The following is a 23,805-nucleotide window of genomic DNA, read 5'->3' as shown; positions in this document are numbered from 1 at the left end:
TAAAGGGAACAAACTCCACTCTGGTATGAAGGCAAAACAGACGAGGCAACACTGGCACATGCTGAGTGCTGATTTAGGGCCCATTTGGTCTGTGCCTCATTCCTCTTGGCATTAAAGACCCGGGGGTTTGGGTCGCTGTGGAAGCCTGCCAGGATCACCCATGTGGAGCCTTCTTGACTTTTCTGCCTGGTGGATTTCACTTTCCATCTAACAAAAACTGGAGATTTCATTATTCTCCCTCTGCAGTCAGTGATCATGGGTACAGTCACTGGTGTTTGTGTACTTGCTTTCTCTGCTGCCCAGTGAAAACATGAAGCGTCTCAATGGAAGAACGTCTCAATGGAAGAACGTCTTCCACGCACCTTCCACGGTTGCCAGTTGACCTGTGACAGGGCAGGAGTCAGTGGGCTAGTAAATGAGTGGCAATAGCTAAATCTACACCAAAGAGTAAACTGACAACAAAATCTGTGCCATTAAACCTCATGCAGTGAAGTACATGAAGCATGCAGAATTACTTCCAAACTCAGCACCAGTGCGTTTTGGGGCCCTGTTCCATTAGCAGTGTCTGTGCAATCTCGAAAATGAGCTCCAGAAAACCCACCTGGCAGATGTGCTGAAGGCAAACAGAACAGGAAACCTGTATATCAGCATACAACCAGCTATTTTTACCCTACCATTAAAGCTCCTCATGTCTTTTTAAACACACTATTACACTATTTTTGGTGCAATGAAAAAGAAAAAAAAGGAACTCCATTAACTAACTAACTCTTTCTCTCTCTCTCACTCTCTCAGCTTAGCCTGTCCTGTCCTGGAGAGAAAGGGATGGATTTTGGGGAAAAGAAAAGCCTGAGAGCAGAGCCAGACAGTATGAACAGGAAGAACACACAATCTAAGCATCATACTGGACCCCAAATAGTCTAGAAGTTTCATATGGTATGAGAAGCTTTAGGATGTTTTGATACTCGTGTTTATGATACTTATATATACTGCGTGTTTGAGTTTGTGATGCTGATGTGAGTCACCCAAGGATGCTTTGATAGTAATTTAGCACGTATAGATGACTTGGATAAGAATCTACAAGAGGTCCAGCTTCAGTGTCACAGACGAAAGCTAGAGACCAGACACACTTTTATTGTTAAATGAGCGTAAACAGGCGAGAATGAAAGACTTACATTTTGGGCCAAGACATTGAGAGGTTAAGGAAGGTCCAGTAATATACAGTAAATTACCGTATTTTTCGGACTATAAGCCGCTACTTTTTTCCCACGTTTTGAACCCCGCGGCTTAAACAACGAAGCGGCTAATTTATGCATTTTTCCTGGGCTTTTCCCGGTTTCACAAACTTCAAGCCAAAAACTGAGCGACATAACATTAGACCAATGAAATTTCCGAACAGGAGAAAAGCTTCCACCGGTGGTCATTTTTAAACGCACGACGATGCCAAAAGATAAATTGTTGTGAAAGGAAGGAGAAAGACAGTGAACAATGACTTTCTTGGTAGGCTACTGTTTAGATACAAGCCGTTGTAACACGTTGAGTCTGGGTCATGGGAGAGCTCGCTAACTCCAGTTGCAACAGAAATCATATAAGCACAGACAGGTTTCCAAAACTCTTTTTACCAAAATTTTTTCTTGGCAACAGCGTTACGGGTTAGTCAAAGAAAATTAGAAATGAGCATCAGAAAATAATAAGGACATATTCCTCGGCCTTGCACACATGCAGTAATAGCGGTAAAATGCGGCGGCAGGCATTTCCAAAAATGCCACTCTGCTCTTAAAGGAGCCACAACATATTTCACCCGTTACACCGTGTTACAGACACTGTCTTTCGTTAATCCTGTGTAAAGTTCATTAGTTTCACTGTAGACACTTGCGGCTTATAGACAGGTGAGGCTTATTTACAGTGAGGAAAATAAGTATTTGAACACCCTGCTATTTTGCAAGTTCTCCCACTTAGAAATCATGGAGGGGTCTGAAATTGTCATCGTAGGTGCATGTCCACTGTGAGAGACATAATCTAAAAAATTAAATCCAGAAATCACAATGTATCATTTTTTAAAATATTTATTTGTATGATACAGCTGCAAATAAGTATTTGAACACCTGAGAAAGTCAATGTTAATATTTGGTACAGTAGCCTTTGTTTGCAATTACAGAGGTCAAACGTTTCCTGTAGTTTTTCACCAGGTTTGCACACACTGCAGGAGGGATTTTGACCCACTCCTCCACACAGATCTTCTCTAGATCAGTCAGGTTTCTGGCCTGTCGCTGAGAAACACAGAGTTTGAGCTCCCTCTAAAGATTCTCTATTGGGTTTAGGTCTGGAGACTGGCTAGGCCACACCAGAACCTTGATATGCTTTTTACAGAGCCACTCCTTGGTTATCCTGGCTGTGTGCTTCGGGTCATTGTCATGTTGGAAGACCCAGCCTCGACCCATCTTCAATGCTCTAACTGAGGGAAGGAGGTTGTTCCCCAAAATTTCGCAATACATGGCCCCGGACATCCTCTCCCTAATACAGTGCAGTCGCCCTGTCCCATGTGCAGAAAAACACCCCCAAAGCATGATGCTACCACCCCCATGCTTCACAGTAGGGATGGTATTCTTCGAATGGTACTCATCATTCTTCTTCCTCCAAACACGTTTTGTGGAATTATGACCCAAAAGTTCTAATTTGGTCTTATCTGACCACATGACTTTCTACCATGACTCCTCTGGATCATCCAAATGGTCATTGACAAACTTAAGACGTGCCTGGACATGTGCTGGTTTAAGCAGGTGAACCTTTCGTGCCATGCATGATTTTAAACCATGACGTCTTAGTGTATTACCAACAGTAACCTTGGAAATGGTGGTCCCAGCTCTTTTCAGGTCATTGACCAGCTCCTCCCGTGTAGTTCTGGGCTGATTTCTCACCTTCCTTAGGATCATTGAGACCCCACGAGGTGAGATCTTGCATGGAGCCCCAGTCCGAGGGAGATTGACAGTCATGTTTAGCTTCTTCCATTTTCTAATGATTGCTCCAACAGTGGACCTTTTTTCACCAAGCTGCTTGGCAATTTCCCCGTAGCCCTTTCCAGCCTTGTGGAGGTGTACAATTTTGTCTCTAGTGTCTTTGGACAGCTCTTTGGTCTTGGCCATGTTAGTAGTTGGATTCTTACTGATTGTATGGGGTGGACAGGTGTCTTTATGCAGCTAATGACCTCAAACAGGTGCATCTAATTTAGGATACTAAATGTAGTGTAGGTGGACATTTTAAAGGCAGACTAACAGGTCTTTGAGGGTCAGAATTCTAGCTGATAGACAGGTGTTTAAATACTTATTTGCAGCTGTATCATACAAATAAATAGTTTAAAAATCATATATTGTGATTTCTGGATTTTTTTTTTTTAGATTATTTCTCTCACAGTGGACATGCACCTATGATGACAATTTCAGACCCCTCTATGATTTCTAAGTGGGAGAACTTGCAAAATAGCAGGGTGTCCAAATACTTTTTTTTTTTCTCACTGTATGTTCAAAATAAAAATATTTGTAAAATTCAGTGGGTGCGGCTTATATACGGGTGCGCTTTATAGTCCGGAAATTACGGTAGAAGAAAATGGCGATAAAGTGTGAAGAAATACCATGTTAGCTAGTCTCCAGCCATAGCCTTGCATTGTTTCCACAGATGGTTAGCTTTTGGGGTAACAGTTTCGATGAATGATTGTCGAACAAACTCTAAATCACAGTAGAGTAAAAATAAAAATAATTACTTTATGAAAACACTGAGCAACTCATTAAAGCATCTACCAATATGAGTGAAGACAGTAGAGCAAAGCTCCTGATTTGTGGAATGCTTGTTGCATCACCCGCTGATGAAAGTAGCCAACACAAACAACATTCACAAGAAACCTGTCTGACAAGCATTGAAATCCTGTTATACTGGGCAGGTTAGCTGGTTGAAGGTGTTACTGAGAGTTCACCTCAGGTGTATGATGAACCTTCTCTCCTGTGCAATAACTAATGAAGCTTACAGCATTGTATTCACAACAAATTAATACGTAACTGTGACCTATCCTAAAATTGCAGATGCACAAAAACACTCCGTTTGTCAACTGATTCACGCAGGCAAAGCTAGGACACCTCTACTCCCAGCAACCTTATGCACTATTTAAAGGGTGCTTTTATTTTTGGCTTAATGACAGTGCACTTACTGTTTACTTACAGCGCTTTTCTTTTTACCAGGTGTTACTAATGATTCGTATCAGCATAAGACATTTTACTCTGTGAAATAAGTGAACACTGATGCGCACAATAGAGGTATACAGAGCCATGCCAAGCCTTGTATAATTGGGACGGGTTCCAAATTGCATAAATATTGTGTACTGAAAACTAGGTCACAATGTTGTTCATGTCACTAGGCCAAAACTCCTAAATCATCCTGTAGCTCTGTAGTTCCAGTTGTACAACACGAATAGTCAGAATGTAAACATTTCATTTTCCTTTGCGTTTTTTCTGCAAAGAAATGCAAAGTCATTCCAACATGCAGGCTGGCTGTAGAGGAACTGTGAGAATACAGTTTGGCTGCAGGGGCTTGGGCCATGAGTCAGGTTACAGTCTTGATATCTGAGGAGTGTAAAAACTCTCTCCAGCCTCTTCAGAGTCTCAGTTCTGAAAAAAATAAACGTGACTGAGAAACAGATGAGATCCAGACAGGGTACAAGGCAAGCTGTAGATAAACCAATTGGTACTGGGCCAAGATTTTGCAGTATGCAATTCATTATTGTCTGCAATACTCCAAAACAACTTTTGGAACCAAAAGGGTCAAAGTTTGGATTCACATTACAGTGTCCAACTGCTGAAGAACATTTATCTAAAAAGGTCAATATATATGCATAAATCCACAAATACTGGCAATGACCTTCAAGAACATTTTAGAAATGGAGCTGACATTCCATGACAAGCCGTCATCTAATTATGGTCCTCTGACGAGTCGTTACTGCAGAGTGCTCAGGGCCGGCAGCTCGACTCGGCCGTGCGCTTATAGTAAGCGAGGCCACTGACGGCCATTTATAAACATGTTCGAGCAACCTGCTCTGCATTCCTTTACAGTGGTCTCCAATGGCCAGCATTGTATGGGGTTTGCATCACGGAATGACCTCAGGCTCGAAGCATTTAAACTGTTCCATTGACTGCAATAGCTAAATATGGCAGTAGGCTCGGAGTGCGACTGAACACCAGGCTCTATTACACATGCTCAAAGACATTCCATCAGAGAACATGAGCCTGACACTTTTTAATAGAGTCTTTGCCGATTACGTGAGGGATCCTTATATGGCACATTTACACAACCCGACATGGCTGATGTGCACAACCTGTTACTAAGGTTTGCAAAAAGACTTTATTTGCTTCTGTAACACGGCACTCACTTACTTCCTGTTCACAGCTGCAGGGACCCTGGAGAACCTGCTTAGAATGTGGTTATAGAGGTATAATAATGGAATAAGGGGAAAAAAAATTCAACATATGAGCCACTGAGCTACCACATCCACCTTATATTAAACCCACTCATCTTTTTCAAGTGATCAAAATACTGGAACATGTGACTAACCGGTGTTTCCTGTTACACAGGTGAGTTATGTTAGATTGTTTATTCATAGTTTTAACCTCTGGGTTAGATAAACCAACATGAAGACCAGATAGAGGTCTATGGGAGAAAAGAAGGCCATGTTAAAACTAAGAAAAAATGGAAAATCAATCAAAGTGTCTGCATACAATTATATATTAGGTACCACAATCCATCACAGACTCAGACTAGTAATGTAGAGGCCTTATTACCAAATGTAACTGTATCACCAGTAACAATCAGAAGTCAAGAAAAAGTGGAAGATTTTGGAATAGACAATCAACCCAAATGAGCAGCATTTAAGTTCATGAAAAGCAAAACCTGACCTGATGGAGATACTCGGACCCCAGTCGTCTAGACATCGCAATTTCATACTTGTCAAAGTGCTTCAGAATCTTACGCTTGGCCATTGTTCCTGTTTTCAACTCAATAACTTTGAGAACTGACTTTTCAAACCTAATCTATACCAAATCCTGACAGGTACCATGGTACAAGATAATCAACTTTATTCACATGATCTTTTAGTGTTAAAGGTTTTTATATATATATATATATATATATATATATATATATATATATATATATATATATATATATATATATATATATATATATATAAATAAACAAATATATATTGGTTCAGGGTGCACTGCCTTGCACGTGTCCTTATCAACATTCAAAGTGAACCCATGCTCATGCAACTTTTAGACCAATGCTAAAATTTGGGTGTTTAATAAAATCTGAAGAGGACTTCAGATAATAACTGTTATTATATTTCCATTGAACCTGGAAATTGGATTTGTGGACCACTCGGTGATGCGAACAATCTAAAGATCTATACTGTGGGTTAATCCCAAAAACCATAAAGATGGATCTGGACTTTAATGAATAGAAGTATATTGAACTAATAAAAACTGCTACAGTGGCTTAAGGTTTCTTCCTGAAACCATCTTAGGGAGTCAACACTGGCTCGCTCATTAAAGAGAAACTTATAGGGACTAATTTCTGGTGCTCCAATTTATACTTGCTTATGCTTTGGGACAATGTAAAAAGTGCTATACAATCTAAACTGAATTGAAATGAGAAGCTGTTGGCTACAAAAAATAGTACTGCTGAATGTGGGCCAAAGTCTATGAATTTCTCTGTCACATGCAACACTTCTAAGTGAATCAGTTCAGGTGGTTTGGGTTCTAGCCATCGCTGTTCTCCAGCGGTACTTCCCACACTCAGTTCTATGCTACAAGTCAGAGTTTGCACAGTACTCCAGAAAGAGCATGATTTCAAAATTAAATCCAATTCGGAATTTTAGTCCCTGTATTCCGAAATTGCAACATATAAAAATAAAGTGACACCCAGAAATGTTTTTAGGGATTTAAAGGGTGAAAATGTCCAACATCCAGCATGCTAGTGTGCACTCTCTTGTATAATTAAGAAGTTGGACACTAAGGAAGGAGAAAATAATTTCTCTCTGAGCTGGGAAGGATGTTCTGTAAGTTAGACAGAAATGTGTTGACTAGTGAGGAGAGTGGGTTGAGAAGATGGAGGGAGTATTTTGAGCAGCTGATGAACGAGGAAAAAGAGAGAGAAGGTTGGATGATGTGGAGATGGTGAAGCAGGAAGTGGATAGGATTAGTAAGGAGGAAATGAGAGCAGCGGTTAAGAGGATGAAGAGTGGAAAGTCGGTAGGACCAGATGACATACCGGTAGAAGCATGGAGATGTTTAGGAGAGATGGCAGTGGAGTTTTTAACCAGATTGTTTAACAAGATTCTAAAATGTGATGCCTGAGGAATGGAGAAGGAGTGTGCTGGTACCGATCTTTAAGAATAAGAGAAAAGTGCAGACCTGCAGTAACTACAGGGGAATTAAGCTGATCAGTCACACCATGAAATTATGGAAAAGAGTAGTGGAAGCCAGGCTGAGAGAAGAGGTGACCATCTGTGAGCAGTAGCATGGTTTTATGCCGAGGAAGAGCACTACAGACGCCTTATTTGCTTTGTGAATGTTGATGGAGAAGTATAGAGAAGGTCAGAAGGAGTTGCATTGTGCGTTTGTGGATTTAGAGAAAGCGTACAACAGGGTGCCGAGAGAGGAGTTGTGTAGGATGTTTTGTAGACAAGGTAAGGGAGGTGAGATTGAGATGGTTTGGACATGTGCAGAGGAGGGACATGGGGTATATCGGTAGGTGAGGATGGAGCTACCAGGAAGGAGGAAAAGAGGAAGGCCAAGAAGGAGGTTCATGGATGTGGTAAGACATGCAGGTAGTTGGTGTGACAGAGGCAGATGTAGAGGACAGGGGGTTGTGGAGACGGATGATCCGCTGTGGCGACCCCTAATGGGAGAAGCCGAAAAAAGAAGAAGAAGAAAAAGAAGAAACATATAGTCATACTAAATACTGATGTTTTTTGCTATTTTTGAAACATCTGGCTGAAAGGTCCATGGGCTATAAAGAGTTTATATAGTAACATCAATCAAGAGCAAAGGAAATCCAAGGCAATGGGTACACAATGCTCCTGTGTAAGCCTGGCTTGTTTTTGTCTGCAAAAATTTATACTTAACCCACATCATACATGCCCACTTCATGTGATTTAAGAACCACCAACCTTTTAATAAAATAATGATGTTATGAAATTTTTGATAATGATGTCTCATTTTATTTTTTGAACAACCACTTGGACTAATACTTGTGCAACTCAGGCTATACTCGTCAAAAAACAAAATTAAAAAAAACACTTCAACACTCACCGTCTCTGCATTTCCAGCTCCTCTGGTGAGGGGCCATTCTGCACCTGAGGGGTCTGTCTTGGCAATGTGGGGCCTGTAAAGAGGGACAAGGGGAGAAGAAAAAAAACCTCAATTGATCCCCATGTTAAAAAACTAGAACACTGAATTGATTATTTACACAGAGCATACAAAAGTTATAAATTTCTGAGAGCAACATTTCACCGCTGCTTTAGGGGGAATGTAGTGGGTCAGCTTTTGTACCTGGGCTTGTTTAGGCCTTACAGAAGGGCCACAGTATGATCCACACTGAAAGAGCACACAGACACTAAGCATCACAGAACGTGTAACTATTCCAAAGCCTGGCTTTCTCACAGCGAAGTAGAATCAATGCGGTATTGAGCAGATGTGTCTGAAGCAATGCTTCACTGGGAAGGTGATACTTCTTGAATGCTTCATTTCTACACTACCCATAAATGATCCATAACATGAACAATCAACATCTAAATAGATAAAGAAGAAGTGTTTGAATGTCCAAGACAAAGTCCAGACCTCAACCCCAGTGAGATGCTGGGGAAGGATCTTCACAAAGCTGTGTATTTCCTAAACACTAATGAACTGAAACAATTATACAAAGAAAAGACAATTTTATTTTCCCCAACCTGGTTTCTGAATGTTGGTTATAGGATGGAAAATGACTAAATATTTAAATCTGTTGTGTGGTTTTGTTGTCATATTAGGTTTGTTTAAAGAAGTTGTACACAAACGCATACTTCCTTTTTCAGGTGACTGTACAATCGCCTACTCATTCATTTAACACCAGGTTTGTGTTTTCCTTGTGCAGATGCGTCTTTTGGTATCTTTGTGCACACGGCAGAAATTTGTTTACTATTCTGCATTGTTGCAAATTTGACCAATGGGTTTTACTAAAGAGAATTTATTAGGAACCCAAATCCTCATTTGCCCATTAAAAACTTGGTCACTAATATGAAGCACTGCATGAGTTGTGGTAAAAGCCAGCAGTGTGAAATGGACCAAAAGAGACACTGTGCACATTTACTGTAACACTGGCCTAAAAAAAACAGCACAGAGACTTGATAGCTGCGAGATGATGCATTAATGACTAATCCCTAATGCAAATTCTTGAATTTCCCTCTGGGATGAAAGAAGTGATCTGTCTGTCTCTAAAACAATGAAATTAAAGGTAATAATCTGCATTTTAACTTGGGAAAAATGTAATTGGAATTGCCAATATAGACTATTGCTTTAAAAAAAAAAATACATCAAACCTCTGAATGCTGGATGAACAGATTGTTAAGAATCACTGGAATAAAATTATGTCTTCAAAACCAAGGCACCACAAGAATATTATGTCACACTGTATAGATCTTTGGTCAGATTCAATCCAGACATGGCTTCTTTGTTTTTATTAATTGCTCTCTGTAACACAGTTCCTATCCATAAATTCTCAATCATTTGATCATATTAGCAAATTCCACCCAGGAGAAACAAAAAGAGCACCACAGTAACATGTCACTTGCTTCCCACTAATTACTAATTACAACTGACTCCTAATGAGTCAGCAGAAGGACAATCATTCTCTCCCAATGCATGACGTGGACTAATAATAATAATAAAAACATGGCTTTATGAGGTTGTAATGTGGCCTTAAACTGGCAGACTGCTGTGCTTTCATACTGACCTGCTCATCTACACAGCACTCGGCACATGGACCACATCCGAAAGCACTCAGAATTAACTCCGATGGGAACTTCTACTTCAACTCTTTTACAGCAATGTGCTAATCTACTGCTAATCGACTCCACAAGTATCAAATTACAACCGTGATACCTTGTGCCTATGAATCTTTAAATACTGATACAGTAACAAAAGCATAAAAACGACAAAAATGCACAAGTCAGAATATGACGAAGCACAAAAACAGGAACCTACACGAGTGCAGGGGAAAGGCAGGACTCTTCTGGCAGCAGATGTACCGTATCAGTCCATTCTTGTAGTCTTTGGGAGGGTCAATCATGAGGACAAGTGCGCTTGCATCTCCGACACAGCAAACACCGGAGTCACCGGCATCCCGGGACCTCAGTGAGAGAAGCATGGTGTCCAAACAGCTGTGCTGTGGTAAAACAAGACGAGACTGGAAGCAAGAAGGCTATGGGCAGTGGCGCTCTGCCTTGACGTTTATGCAGAAAAAAGCAACCTGTCCATCATACACTGATGAATTATTCATTGCTGCCGAGAGTGAGGAGTACGATCCCGCTGCCCTTCAATCAGATCAGATCAGCCTCAGTGCATTAGGTTAGGGCTAATACATGTGCCAAAGAGGATAAACCTTTTACAACCAAACGTGCAAACACAGCTCAAGTAGAGGGTATGGGGGGGGGGGGGGGGGGTAGATTCACATCACACACAATAATCATTTCCCGTTTTTAAAAAGCATCATTGTAGATTCAAGCACTAACAAAAAGTTAACAAAAAAACCCCAACATCTTTTAGCCAACAACACAAGTATTATGAGGACCAAGTCAGAGGAAAATGCATTGGAGCAGAAATAACAAGTCTCCTTTCTCCGTTTTTTTGATTATTAATTTTTAAACTCTAGACAGCCCAGGAACAACCAAGTTAAAAGTAGTAGACAATCCAGTAGAAGACACCAGAGAAACCAATAATAAACCAATCAAAAAACCCAGTAAATAGCCCAGTGGAGATTTCAGAAGAGAACCCAGTAATAAATTCACGAGAGAACCGAATTAAATAATCCAGGAGAGAATCCAGAACTGGATAAACTCAAGCCCAAATTTTAATCCAGTAAAAGAATTCAGGAGAAAGAACTCAGTAAGCAGAATCCAGAAAGAGAAGAACCCAGAAGGGAATTTATTAGAGATCTCAGTATCACCATTTGTATCATTTATATACATCAGTACTGTCCTCACCTCAGAGCACAAAACAATGGATATGCTGCAAGGTGTATTCAAAGAAAATATACTGAAAATGAAATACACTGAGCCTTTGTTTATTTCTGCACAGTATCATTATCTTCTGAATAAGGTTGCATTATAATAATAATAATTATAATAATAATAATACAATAAAGTATACATTTGGCAATTTATTGACACTGAAGAAATAAAATATATTTCTGTTTAGTTTTGTTCCACCTTAACTTCCAGGAAATATAACAGCTCATGCTACGGGCTCATTTTCTATATAGGAAGCCAAAAATGTAATTCCAGTGAAACAGACCAATTGGTCCATCACAACAGACTTCAGTTTCATGGTGAATGTATGTATGTGTCAAACCCTACCACATCTACCTACTACATTCATGAAAAAAATGAAATGTCCTATGTAGTAGGGATGTGCATCTCCATCACTGAGGCCAACGCAATTCCCATCTTGATGCATAGCCAACAAAACAATATATTAAAGATACATATGAAGCAGCTACCAATATGACATGATTCACCAGTATTCTGATGCAGTGTGATCTGATTTCGAGTCGATTCAACACAAAGCACTACGATGAAATGAAAAAAATATGATGCTCTGCAATTCAATATGGTGCAGACGTTTTACTTACATTTTTTTTGGTTCAGACAGACAACAAATTATCAATTTACTTCAATTCCTTCTGACTTCTAACGCATGGCCCTTTTCCACACACATGCCTTTGTAGTGCAAAAAACAAAACAAACAAAAAAAAAAAAAAAAAAAAAAAAAGATGTAATAAAACCTTTTCCCGTTGTGTCTCCAGGAAGTTACAGCTCTACCTCTCCCATGTTAATTTGTATTCTATGTGACTCTCAGGACATGCCTCGTTCTCCGTAGGTGTTTTGATGCGTCATATTCGTGGTGCTGAGAAAACGCGCTCGAGAAACAGTTTAGTGAGGAGAAATCAATCTACATATCAAATATTGGTCACAAATTAATGGTCACTTGAAAAGAAATAAACCTACTGATAACAGCAAACTGTTAAACGTTTTTCAGCAACAAGTGATAGTGACTTGTCATTTCTTTCAGTGACAGAACGACATAAATTCTGATTTGTTTTTAATTCAATTGTAAAACAATTATTGTCTAGAATAAATAAATAAATAAATAAATAAATAAATAAATAAATAAATAACGGTGAAGAAATTCTAATCATTTTGTGGGTGAAAAAAGTGAAGGCTGAGCGAAGCGGTTCAAAAAGCATTCCAGACAAATATTCTTCAAAAGTCCACGAAGAGCAGAAGAATTTGAGAAATTTCCCCACTGTGGGAGGTATATCTTAATATCTGAATCCTCTCATGGTTTTAAACAACAGATAGATATAAGTCACATGTAAAGATGTACATTTTGATGAATGTGAAACTAGGCATTAGTGAAGGTTTGTAAGCGGACACATCCTCCTGCTCCACGACAGCACAGCTTCCGACACAATCACTGCGAACACTGAGAACATTTTCAGCACTCAGAACCTGTTAACACGGCTTTCTACAGGTTACACGAAGACAGTGGACTTATTTCTTAAGATGATCTTAACGTTGCTGATCTTGTGTTCTTGCAAACAGCGAATCCGTGGAGCAGGCATGATGATCTGGGTTCTTGCGTCCACTCTGATGTGGCAGAACTGTTTTTTGTTGTTTTTAATTTTAAGAAAAAACACCGACTGGAAATAAAAACTACAAGCTCCAAGTCAGCAGCTGATGAGCTTCAAAGAGTAGCTCAAAAATTAAGTCTATTCACTGATGCACATGAACAAGATAGAGAGAATAAGGCCTGAGGGACCAAGAGACTGAGAGACTGTGAGACCAAGGAGCCAGAGTTCATCATTAAAAAGCGAGCCGCATAACGTCACTTGTCCCATCATCGTTTCCAAAAGGTCTCATGATGCAATCAAAGTCATGTGCTGTTATAAGCAAAGACATACCAGACACAGGTCTCCCAAACCCACTCGCTTATACTCACCCCCTGACTAACCCCCCCAAGGGCAGAATTTCCCTAGATACCATCAGAATCCCATACACGCAGACACATCAGGGCCTTAAATCAACACAGCCAGTGCGACAGTCCACTTCGTCCAGACACATGAGACTTGACCTGTGTTTTTATCTGTCAACAGATCATCACGACAAAGTATTTAAACTGTGAATAAAAGGCAGAACAACAATCTAACATCTGACGTGACACATGATGCTCGCCACCACTTGAGGCAGAAAGCTATAAGCAAGCCAGTGACGAGATCCTAAAATAAAAGTCTCCGTGAGGAGCCCAGTGACAAGCCGGATGTCTGGTACTGAGCTCTGAGGAGGAGATCATCAGGTCTTCTCCTGGCAGCTCTAGAGTCCGACTGTGACTAGCAAAGAGAATGGAGATAAAGAATTTGCTTTCTGCATATCTCCTAAGCATGTGTATGTGTTGAGAGGAGTAGGAGACATTTTAGATATTCTAAAGTACTAGAAAGTTTAGGCATCAGCAGGTCATCATCATTATATGTCTGCAGGAACTTCACACTTCCACCGCTATCTACGTGATCTTCTGCAAGATACTACTGGTAAATTTAGAAGTAACAGGGTATGACTAAAGCTAGCTGGTCTTTAGCTTCAGCTTGGTGGTAAAGAGAGCTAGAGACGATTTTGAGACACTCCGTATGGACAGAGTGCTCTTTTTTTGTAAATAACTTTCAATATGAACTTTCAAGTTCTTCATCATCATCATCATCATCATCATCCCTGCACATAGTATATCCTTGCAAATAGTATACAAAAGTATACTATTTAAAGCAAGACAAACAAGGAGATTGGGCTGTCAGTCGACGGCCCAATCTCCTTGTTTGTCTTGCTTTAAATAGTATACTTTTAAAAATAAATATCAAATCCCATTAAAACCCCCCAGGGTCCTGCCAGTTTTGGGTGTCAAACAAATTGCGTCCCGCCCACAAATGTGACTCAGATTCAATAAGTAAACATGGCACTCTTTCACCTCTACATTAAATCCCAGTGCTAAAGTGCTGGAGCGTGCAGTTAGCCAGCAAATGACCACGAGCTGGCGACTAAAATAGCGCAAGCTATCAAACAGAAGCCATAAACAAAGGCAGAAAAGGTTTGGGTGGTAACCTGTGTGTCATTAAACTATTTGGGAGTTTCACCTCAGGGATCACAAGCTCTTCCTGTCCCCATCAACCAGGTGAGACAGGTATTGTTGTTATTTGCATCTTTATTTTTTTGTCATCAACGCTCCATTGTACAGACGTTCCTTCTGAGAATGGCTCGCACTCGGCTCCAGGAGAAAATATTGTGGATATACTGGAATATATGTTTTTATAATGAAAGCATGAGCTGAGCAGAGAGAAAGTAGACCAAAAAAGAAAAAGAGAGACACGTGATGTAAAAAGCGAGGCTGAAAACACTATAAAGTTAAAAAGCATAATCAAGCACCTGGTTTTATTCCTACAGCAGCTGAGATGTCGGATTTCCCCGGGCCTTGATAACATGCTAACTGGCGTGTCAGTAAGGAAGGCATAATTAACAGCACTTTGGATAATTAGGCGCATGACTATAAGGTAATTAATAGATGCCGATAAAGAGTGTGAATGCACAGCTTCCTGGGGTGATAACAGGAGTCCAGCAGTAGAAAACGCACCACTTACTCTACACACAGAACACAATGGTCTGCGGATGCATTCTGCAAACGTACATACTGTAAAATTTCAGCACGGTTGGATGGATAGAGATTTGAATACAACCTAAATGGTACAGAACTACATGAAATTTATGAAAAAACAAAAAAAACAAGATACGGGTCAGACACAAGCACATGCTCATTTGAAAAGCCTCAGGGTCAAGGCCAGATTACAGTGAACTGTGTTAAGCTCAAACTCAAGATGAACACACAGGCTCACAAAGTGAACAATGGCAGAAAGCACATTCAGATCCCACAAGAGATGAAGAGGAGAAAAAAGAAAAGGTATGTATACCAGTTCCCTTTTGTGTGAATGCTCAAATATCAAAGAATAAAGAGGCCCATGTTTCTGATCCAGCGATACCATAACACCATAATTCTGTGATTTAATTTCAAATTTTTTCTTGACTCGGCCGTTAGCGGAATCATTACTGTGAAAACACTGTACACAACAATAATGTCCGACTCACCCGCATCCTGAGAGTTGAGCACCTCCAGAGCATGCATCATGGCACTGGCAAACACGTTAGCATCCTCTTTGCTGCCAAAGTTAAGGCCATACACCTGGCGTGCGTCACGCCACTGATGGAACGTCAGAGTTGCCTGGTTATATTTCAGGCCCTTGGGAATGGCGCAGTTTATCACCACCTGGGAACAACACAAGAAACACATTAGACTGAAGAGAGGGTTTCTACACAGAATTAAATAAAAATGACTGGTTTATAGGAAGCTATGCAGTTAAACATGCACCTTTGTGGAGCATCAGTGTGGAAAAAATTACAAATGTTGCTGCATAGTTACTTTATATTTGATTAAATAAAAATAAATTTATAAATAAATAAAGGGGAGTGGTGGCTCCAGCGGGGGGAGTGGAAGGTCTGGGGTTCAAGCCCTGGTATCGCCAAGCTGCCACTCTCGGGCCCTTGAGCAAGGCCCTTAACCCTCTATGCTCCGGGGGTCCCTTACGAGGGAAATATCAAGGTCTGTGACGTTGGAGTGACGTGGGGCCGCCTTCCCGTGGGCTCACCACCTGCAGGAGGGACCGTAAGGGACGGTGCTGTGAGGATTGGGCAGCAGTCGAAGGCGTGGGCCTGCTTAGACTGCTGCCCCCGCGACCCGGATTACGGATAAGCGGGAGAAAATGAATGAATGAATGAATAAAAATAAATTGCATGTGCAAAAATATGGAGGTGTAAAGTCCTAAAATGACTTAGGACTTGTTACTCAGGTCAAAAATCATAAAGGGTAAAACAATTCCAGAGCGTAATACACACACTCTTCACACCTTTTGCTAGCACTAGACAACAATGGATTCATCTAAGCAGCTGGCTGCAGAGCCGAAAATGAATATATGTGATGCATAAAAAGCAGAGGACGACTATAAAAAGATGGGTGAAAAAAAAAAGCCTCTGGCTCACAATTTCCCCTGTTTAAAATGTTATTAAGAGATGATAGTTAGGGCGTGCTGGGGAAATCATAGCAAGATCTGGAAGACCGAGCACTTTGCCGACTGACAGCAAGAACCTACAGGACTGGGGGTATTAACTTACATTTTATATTCAGATTTCTTTAAATCTGCTTCGTAACAGTCTCCACTGTTAAAACCATTTTAGAAATAAAATGTATTGGAAAACCAGCGCACCATCCTACTGTGCAGCGCTGCATGCACATGATCTGCATGGAAGAGTCGAAGAATCATCAGAAACATTTGCAAAATGTCATCTAGGCTATCCAGAGGCATTCTGGAACTAAATCCCCATTGACCACAAGCAAAAAAGGTGTGTATATGTGGGAGATTTCAGCATGTTCTGAACCATCAGTCAAGAAATGAGATTAGAGTCTATAGCAAGAATCCAAAAAACTTTAAGAAACACGAGTGACGTGAACATCGTTGTGAAAAGCATGTATTTGATCTTAAATGGCCAACAGATAGCTGCAGGAATTTGTGCAAACAAACAAACACTCAAACAAACATAAGAAATTTGGTTTGGGTGAATCTGACGTTCCCTGCCCCCTCTACAAGAAAACTCCTCTGCTTTCATCAAAGCTCTGCTATCTGCTGACAGTGCTGTAAGAACAGACGGGTACTGGAGGGGAAGTGCATATTTGTGATTGTAACTGTAGAAATTCGAGCAAATGAACGGTGACTCTGCATTTCATCGAGAGAAACGTTCTATACACCTCTCCTCAGAAGCACTCCCTAAAGACCACTAATTGGTAATATATGGTTATTAATGCATTTTTTTCTTGTACTACGTTACACACAAAAATCTGCACATACAGCTGTAAAGCTACTGCAGTTCTACAATAAACCTTACGGCACACAGAGCAGTAATAATGTCAGTCTTGAGACTATGATACATAGGTGTTATACATTTACATGGTTAGGTATGTGTGTGTGCAATGCAGACAAAAATGCACTGGACTGATTATTATTATTAACTCGAGCCACTATCATTAAACATTCATGGTTTTAAACGAAAATCTGTTCTTAAAAGCAGCAGCGTCCAGTCCGAACTAAACAGCTGGCCAGAACACAGTGTGAGCCGGTCAAGCGGTCGACTCGGCAGTTCTTTTCCAGCTTCTCTATAATTTGATCAAACTGTTTAATAAATATTTGTCATTTTTTTTCCTAATCACCCTGATGTTGCATTATTTTCATTACAACGATGTTACAGCAATAAATTCGCTTCTGGCTCCGGTCATAGCAGGCAGCACATACATCATCAATGTATGTATTAATGTTGTAAAGCAGTTTCAATCACTGCATGGTGTAAAATACTGCACACAGCCTATTTATAATGACTTGATTAAGCCTACCGTGTTTGTGCTTCTTAATGTTAACCAAGTCGTTCCCAATTTATTGTCTAACATGTAATGAATGTTTCTTTATAACAACAAAACTATTTCAGTGATATTCATAGTGACTTTCTTTTCATAAACTATACGGACAACATTATTCCAGAGATGTGCGGTTCTTTACCGATATTGTTACCATTAAGTATGGTATTCCAGTATGACAATAAACCTGTTCACCATGAACATATCTTTTACATGGGATGGAGTGGAATGTCATCTGCTATAGAGCTCCAACTTTATTGAACACCTTTGGCATGAAAGTGAATGCTGGCTGCACCCAAGGACAAGAGTTTACTAACACACTTGTAGCTGAATGAAACTCAAAATCTAGTGGAACAGCTTCCAAGAAGAGTGAAGGTTATTATAACAGCCCAGGTGCCCACAATTATTTGGCCTTATTTCATCTAATTGCATCAAAAGGTGTCACTGATCTGGAATGCCAAATTAGATGGTGAGAAGGAAATGTTCATACATGGCACCCCAAGCTGTTTTCTGATGAACGGTCAAAACCAGCTCAAAGGCAGAGTCAAAGGCGCTTCTAACAAGTGCATACTAAACATGCTTGGATGATACTGTGATATATTACCTGGTTGAGGAGATAGCCATCATCAACATGGCTGAAATTCTTTTCCACCACCACCAACATTCCTCAGTTCAACTCAATGAATGACAATGAATATAAACGCAAAGCAGCTTCACAGAAATACTTGGATTCAGGATATTCATTTTTAAAAATAGAAGCTTATTCTTAATGAGTAAGCCAGAGGTGATGGTGGTGAGGAAGAAACTCCCTGAGGATACCATTAGCATTCATTGTAAATACAATCAGCACCTTCAATAACAGATTTCTGTTTTCTGACAGCTTACAGACCTTCTATCAAACACTATGTCTATATGACTGATGGGAAATGAACCCTAATTCTATTATCACTATTTAATGTCATCAATCACTGTATTGTTTTGCGAGGATCCCCTGCCAGTTTTAAAAAGAAAAAGTAGAGCATCAGCTAATAGGAGACTACTACACTACATCTAACATGGCTTTACAATGGGCATTTGAGCAAACCAGTGGGATTACACGAAGATACATTAAATAAACAGGAGACGTTAGATTGTCCTATTGGTGTGTTTTAGCATTTAGAGTGAGCGTGGTCTGTACTGGACCACTCATCCTTCAACTTTTATTTCACAAGTGCTGCTGGGAAATTATTTTATTACTGCACTAAACTCCGAGCTGACTATAGGTTCACGAATGTATTACGAGGCGCTAAAAGAAAATTTTGGGATGCACTCATGAATTCACCTCCTCTACAAAAAAGAGTGTGTGTATAAACACTCGAGAGAACCGGACAACAGCAGATAAAGTGCATGCTACGCACTGCTGCTCATCACTTCCTCACACATTTACTATTCTGCCAGTGGCAAGTACAAACTTCTCACTCCAACACATGACAGGAGTCCAACACGCTAATCACCACCACCGTTCAACTAACTCAATTAACGCATAGCGTCGTGAGCTATATTAACATCTCCACTACATATACCTCATGCTGTTTTACGGCTCATTCAAATCAACACTGGGCCTTTATTCTCCAGAAAAAGCCCAAACTCGGAGCATAAAGCATCTGTGTCCAGAACCCGACCCTGACCTTCACACTGCAGCTGTTCCACTTCTGTGGAATCACATTTGTGCCAACAGTATTGAATGGAACTTGAAATAGTAAGGACTTACTTAGCAAGTTAGTATATTAGCTAGTAATTAATAATTGATGTTTGGGTCTCTTATTGTTCATTACTGGATGAACAAAACCCTATTATATAGATAAAGAATTGTGGACACCAAAGCATACGATTGGAACGTGCTTTTTAAACATGCTATTCCACATTTAGACCCCAACTGCTCCACTCTTCTGGGAAGATATGTGTGTGTATATATATATATATATATATATATATATATATATATATATATATATATATATATATATATATATATATATATATATATAGATATAGATATAGATGTATATATAAGCCACACCCACTGAATTTGACAAAGATTTTTATTTTAAACATAAATAAGACGCAGGTGTCTACACTGAAACTAATGAACTTTACACAGGCTTAACGACAGTGTCTGTTACACGGGTGAAATATGTTGTGGCTCCTTTAAGAGCAAAGCGGTATTTTGGGAATAGCCTGCCGCCACATTTTTCCTCTATTACTGCATGTGTGCAAGACCGAGGAATATGTCCTTATTATTTTCTGATGCTCATTTCTAAGTTTCTTTGACTAAACCGTAATGCTGTTGCCAAGAGAAATAAAAAAGCACGAGTTTTGAAAACCTGTCTGTGCTTATATGATTTCTGTTGCAGCTGGAGTTAGCAAGCTAACCCATGACCCAGACTCAACGCGTTACAATGGCTTGTATCTAAACAGTGGCCTACCAAGAAAGTCATTGTTCACTGTCTTCCTCCTTCCTTTCACAACTATTTCTCTGGAGTTTATCTTTTGGCATCGTCGTGCGTTTAAAAAAAAAGTTTTATTTCCCGATGCCGTGCAGCTCAGAACACAGGTGAAGTGCGTTTATTCGTTTTCGTTCAGAAATGTTATTGGTCAAAACGTGCGAAAAAAGTAGCAAAGACCGAAAAACAGTCAGAAAAAATACGGTACTGATGTACTATAGGTGAGGTGAGGAGGCCTGGGGTACAGTCAGCACCCACATTTATCCCAAAGCTGTTCAATAGGGTTAAGATCAGAGCGCTATAGAAGGACACTCAAGGTCTTCCACTCCAACCCATAAAAATCAGATCTTCATGAAGCTGGCTTTGTGCACAGGGGCATCATCATGCTGGAACAGGTTTGGGTCTTCTAGTTCAAGTAAAGAGAAAATTTCATCATACACAATTGTGTGCCTCCATCTTTATTTGGTGCAAAACGACATAGAGGTCGGGTGTCCCAATAGTTTAGGCCAAATAGTGTAGAAATTAAATCATTACAAAAGTTCAAAAGCTAGAACTCTACAGAGAACTCGGTCTAAAAAATAAAAAAAAAATACTCGGTCTAAAAAAATCACTGACGTCTTTGCATCTTTGGACCTGTCCGTCCAAACCTCTGTATCCAATAAAAGTAAAGCACCACTAAACCCCGGCCCACAACTAAAACTTACACAGCTCATTGTTTCGGTTTCAGAATATTTTTTTTCTTCTCTCACAATGTATACTTTTGTTTGTTTCTTGCAATACTGTAATTTTCTGAACATGTGTTTAACCTAATAAGTGTAAAAGGCAGAGACTGGGCAGGTAGGACAGTTAATGACTAGTCAAATCATACAAGCCATGCAAATTCCTTCATGCGTCTCTTCCAAAACACTGTTGAGACACTGAAACAGCAGACGAGTGGATGCATTTTCATGGCTTTATTCATAAAAAACCCCTGAAGCCCTTACTTTTATCCCAAATCTCTCAATCAAGCTGTTCATGTCTATTATGCTGCTTTAAGACAAGAGCTATTGTTAAAAATTGCTACACAAACTAAAACTGAGCTCCTTCTGTCTTTCTCAGCGTCAAGAAATCTCACAAACTACACATACATGTACATCCAGCCAGAAGCAGCAAACAAACCAGAGGATCTCACATAGGTGCAAAGTTTATCTGCGTCTCTCCTCAACACACAAGACCGGCCTAGGCAACGCAACACAAAGATCATTCTTTGTGCCAGTACATGCCAGTACATGATTATTCACCTGTGTGTATGGGACAGTGAAACAGGTCTTTTTTTCCGGGAGGTTTGGGTGGAGACTGCACTGAGAAGGACACCAGGGTTGAAGCGGTTAGAACATAATACTAATCCGAAAGCTTCCTGTGTGTTTCCTGTGACCTTCATCGTATTTGTATTTGAAGTGTACTTCATATGAAAGTTCATATGAATTAGTCAGGTGGAACAATATATAATCTTATACTACAGGTAGCTTTGGTGCACTAATCTGATTGTTCCACGTGTGCTTATAATTTGCTCATCTGAAGCATGTCCAATTCCACTTCCACTTTAAACACACGTCTTTAAAGAAAAGGTGCCAATACTCATATTTCGTTTCATTGTTAGTTGGTGAATGAATGTAATACTTGCTTACTTGGTGGTCCTGGATTTTGCGGCCCACCACCCGAAAGGCGTTGTTCCCCGTGTGGTGATAGATGTGGACTCTGCTGAAACCCGTGGAACCTCCGGCTGGGACCCACTTCTTGTTGGTGTCGTCATACACCATGACGGCGGCCCGGGCCTGACAGATACTCTGCTCACTGCGCAACAAGAACAAACAGAGCAACATTGAGGAACGTGATCGGAACAGCGTCCCCGATACGTGTCCTGCTGATTGGCACTAACACCGATTTCATCAGTTCATAAAGAGAACTTGACTTACAAAATTCTTGAAAGAGGTGAAGATCATTAATTATGAAAAGGGGTAAGATAAAAAGGATTTACAGTTGTGTTTCACCTTGACCCATTCTGACAAATCTGTCATAATATAATTACTGTTTGGTGTCTCGTTGCTGTCTAATACAAAGAGTGAGTCAGACTCGAGCGCAGTGAAAAATCTCAACCATCTGTCGTCTGATTTAGAGTGACACAGTGGAGCGATTACGCGTCATCGCCCAGTGTCGCTACACACAGGAGAGGTCCAGGCTACAGGACCAGACATGACTGAGGATTTCACAATATCACTGTGTTCTGCTTTCCTCTAAATCTCCGCTCCCACTTCACAACTTAATATAATTATTATATATGTATACTTCTGTCTCAATTTCCATTTCTACATGTCTAATACAATATTTATCTTATATATATATATGACCAGTTTGTCCCCCACTTGCTGTTATAATAACCTCCACTACTCTGGGTAGATTTTCCTCTAGAATTTGGATTGTGTCTGTGGAGATTTGTGCTCATTCAGCCACAAGGGTGTAAAATCAGGTACTGTTGTAGGGTAAGAAGTTTTTCGAACGTTTAAGCAAACTGTTCTTCTCCGTACCAGATTTCCCATGTGACGCAGTTTTAAAAAAAAGCATTGCAAACTAAATTCTTTGAGTATACAGTGGTTTGATAATACTGTGGTGGTTTAAAACTTTTACAGTCTTGTGTGGTTCTTCCCCAAACTGTTAGCACAAGGTTGGAGGCACACAATTGTGTGGGACGTCTTTGGATGTTTTGGCATGAACATTTTCCCAAACCTGTGCCAGCATGACAAAGCCCCTTGTGCACAAAGCCAGATCTATGAAGATATACTTTACATGGTTTGGAGTAAAAGCTATTGAGTGAACTGTGGGGTGAATATGAGCACTGACTGCACCCCAGGCCTCCTCACCTCACCCACATCAGTACCAGACTTTAACATCCTTGAGTCTAAATGAATCTCACACAAATCTCCACAAAATCTAGTAGAACACCTTCCCAGAAAAGTGGAGCACCTCAACCTTATTAGTTTGTGTATACAATCTCCATTATATCAGTGTGTGTGTTTGTGTGTGTGTGTGTGCTGACAGAGCACAACAGCATTTTCATAAACAATTTCTAGATGGAGTTGAAACCTCTCCATCCTCAATGGGGACTCAGTAGCTGCTCCAAATGAAGATTCGAAGCTCCTGAATGAGAGTTTTCACCTACTCAACAAGCTACAGGAGCGTGAGAAACACGGCAGCTATTTTAAAGGCACGCACTCACGCACGCACACACACACACACACACACACACACACACACAGCTACTGGCACAGAGCTGGCTGTAGCAGGAGGAACAGTGCTCACAGGGAGAGTCCAGGCTGTGGTGTAGGTGTTACAGGGAGCTGGAAATAGGCTCCGACTCCCACCGGGAAGCGAATGCACAACTGCCAGCTTACTCTATATATACAGTACATAAAAATATATATAAAAAATTCAAAGGA

General features: G+C 40.3%; 1 protein-coding gene across 4 annotated transcripts in view; it reads right to left on the bottom strand.

The window, feature by feature from the left end:
* enah (ENAH actin regulator) overlaps nt 1-23,805 on the bottom strand; it is a 71,344-nt gene that overhangs the window by 20,639 nt on the left and 26,900 nt on the right. For 3 of the 4 annotated variants that reach the window (XM_083563048.1, XM_083563047.1, XM_083563050.1), the window contains exons 2-4: nt 22,000-22,165; nt 15,479-15,656; nt 8,352-8,424 (exon numbers count right to left, since the gene is read on the bottom strand). In XM_083563048.1, coding sequence (XP_083419174.1) covers nt 8,352-8,424; nt 15,479-15,656; nt 22,000-22,165 — 417 coding nt within the window. The remainder of the gene's footprint in view (nt 1-8,351; nt 8,425-15,478; nt 15,657-21,999; nt 22,166-23,805) is intronic. The other variant, XM_083563049.1, reaches the window with a different exon arrangement.

This window comes from Silurus aristotelis (genome assembly GCF_946808225.1).
Source record: "Silurus aristotelis genome assembly, chromosome: 15".
NCBI classification, from domain to species: Eukaryota; Metazoa; Chordata; class Actinopteri; order Siluriformes; family Siluridae; genus Silurus; species Silurus aristotelis.
Note: the sequence above shows the minus strand (reverse complement) of the source record. Positions and strands in the feature narration are given on the sequence as shown.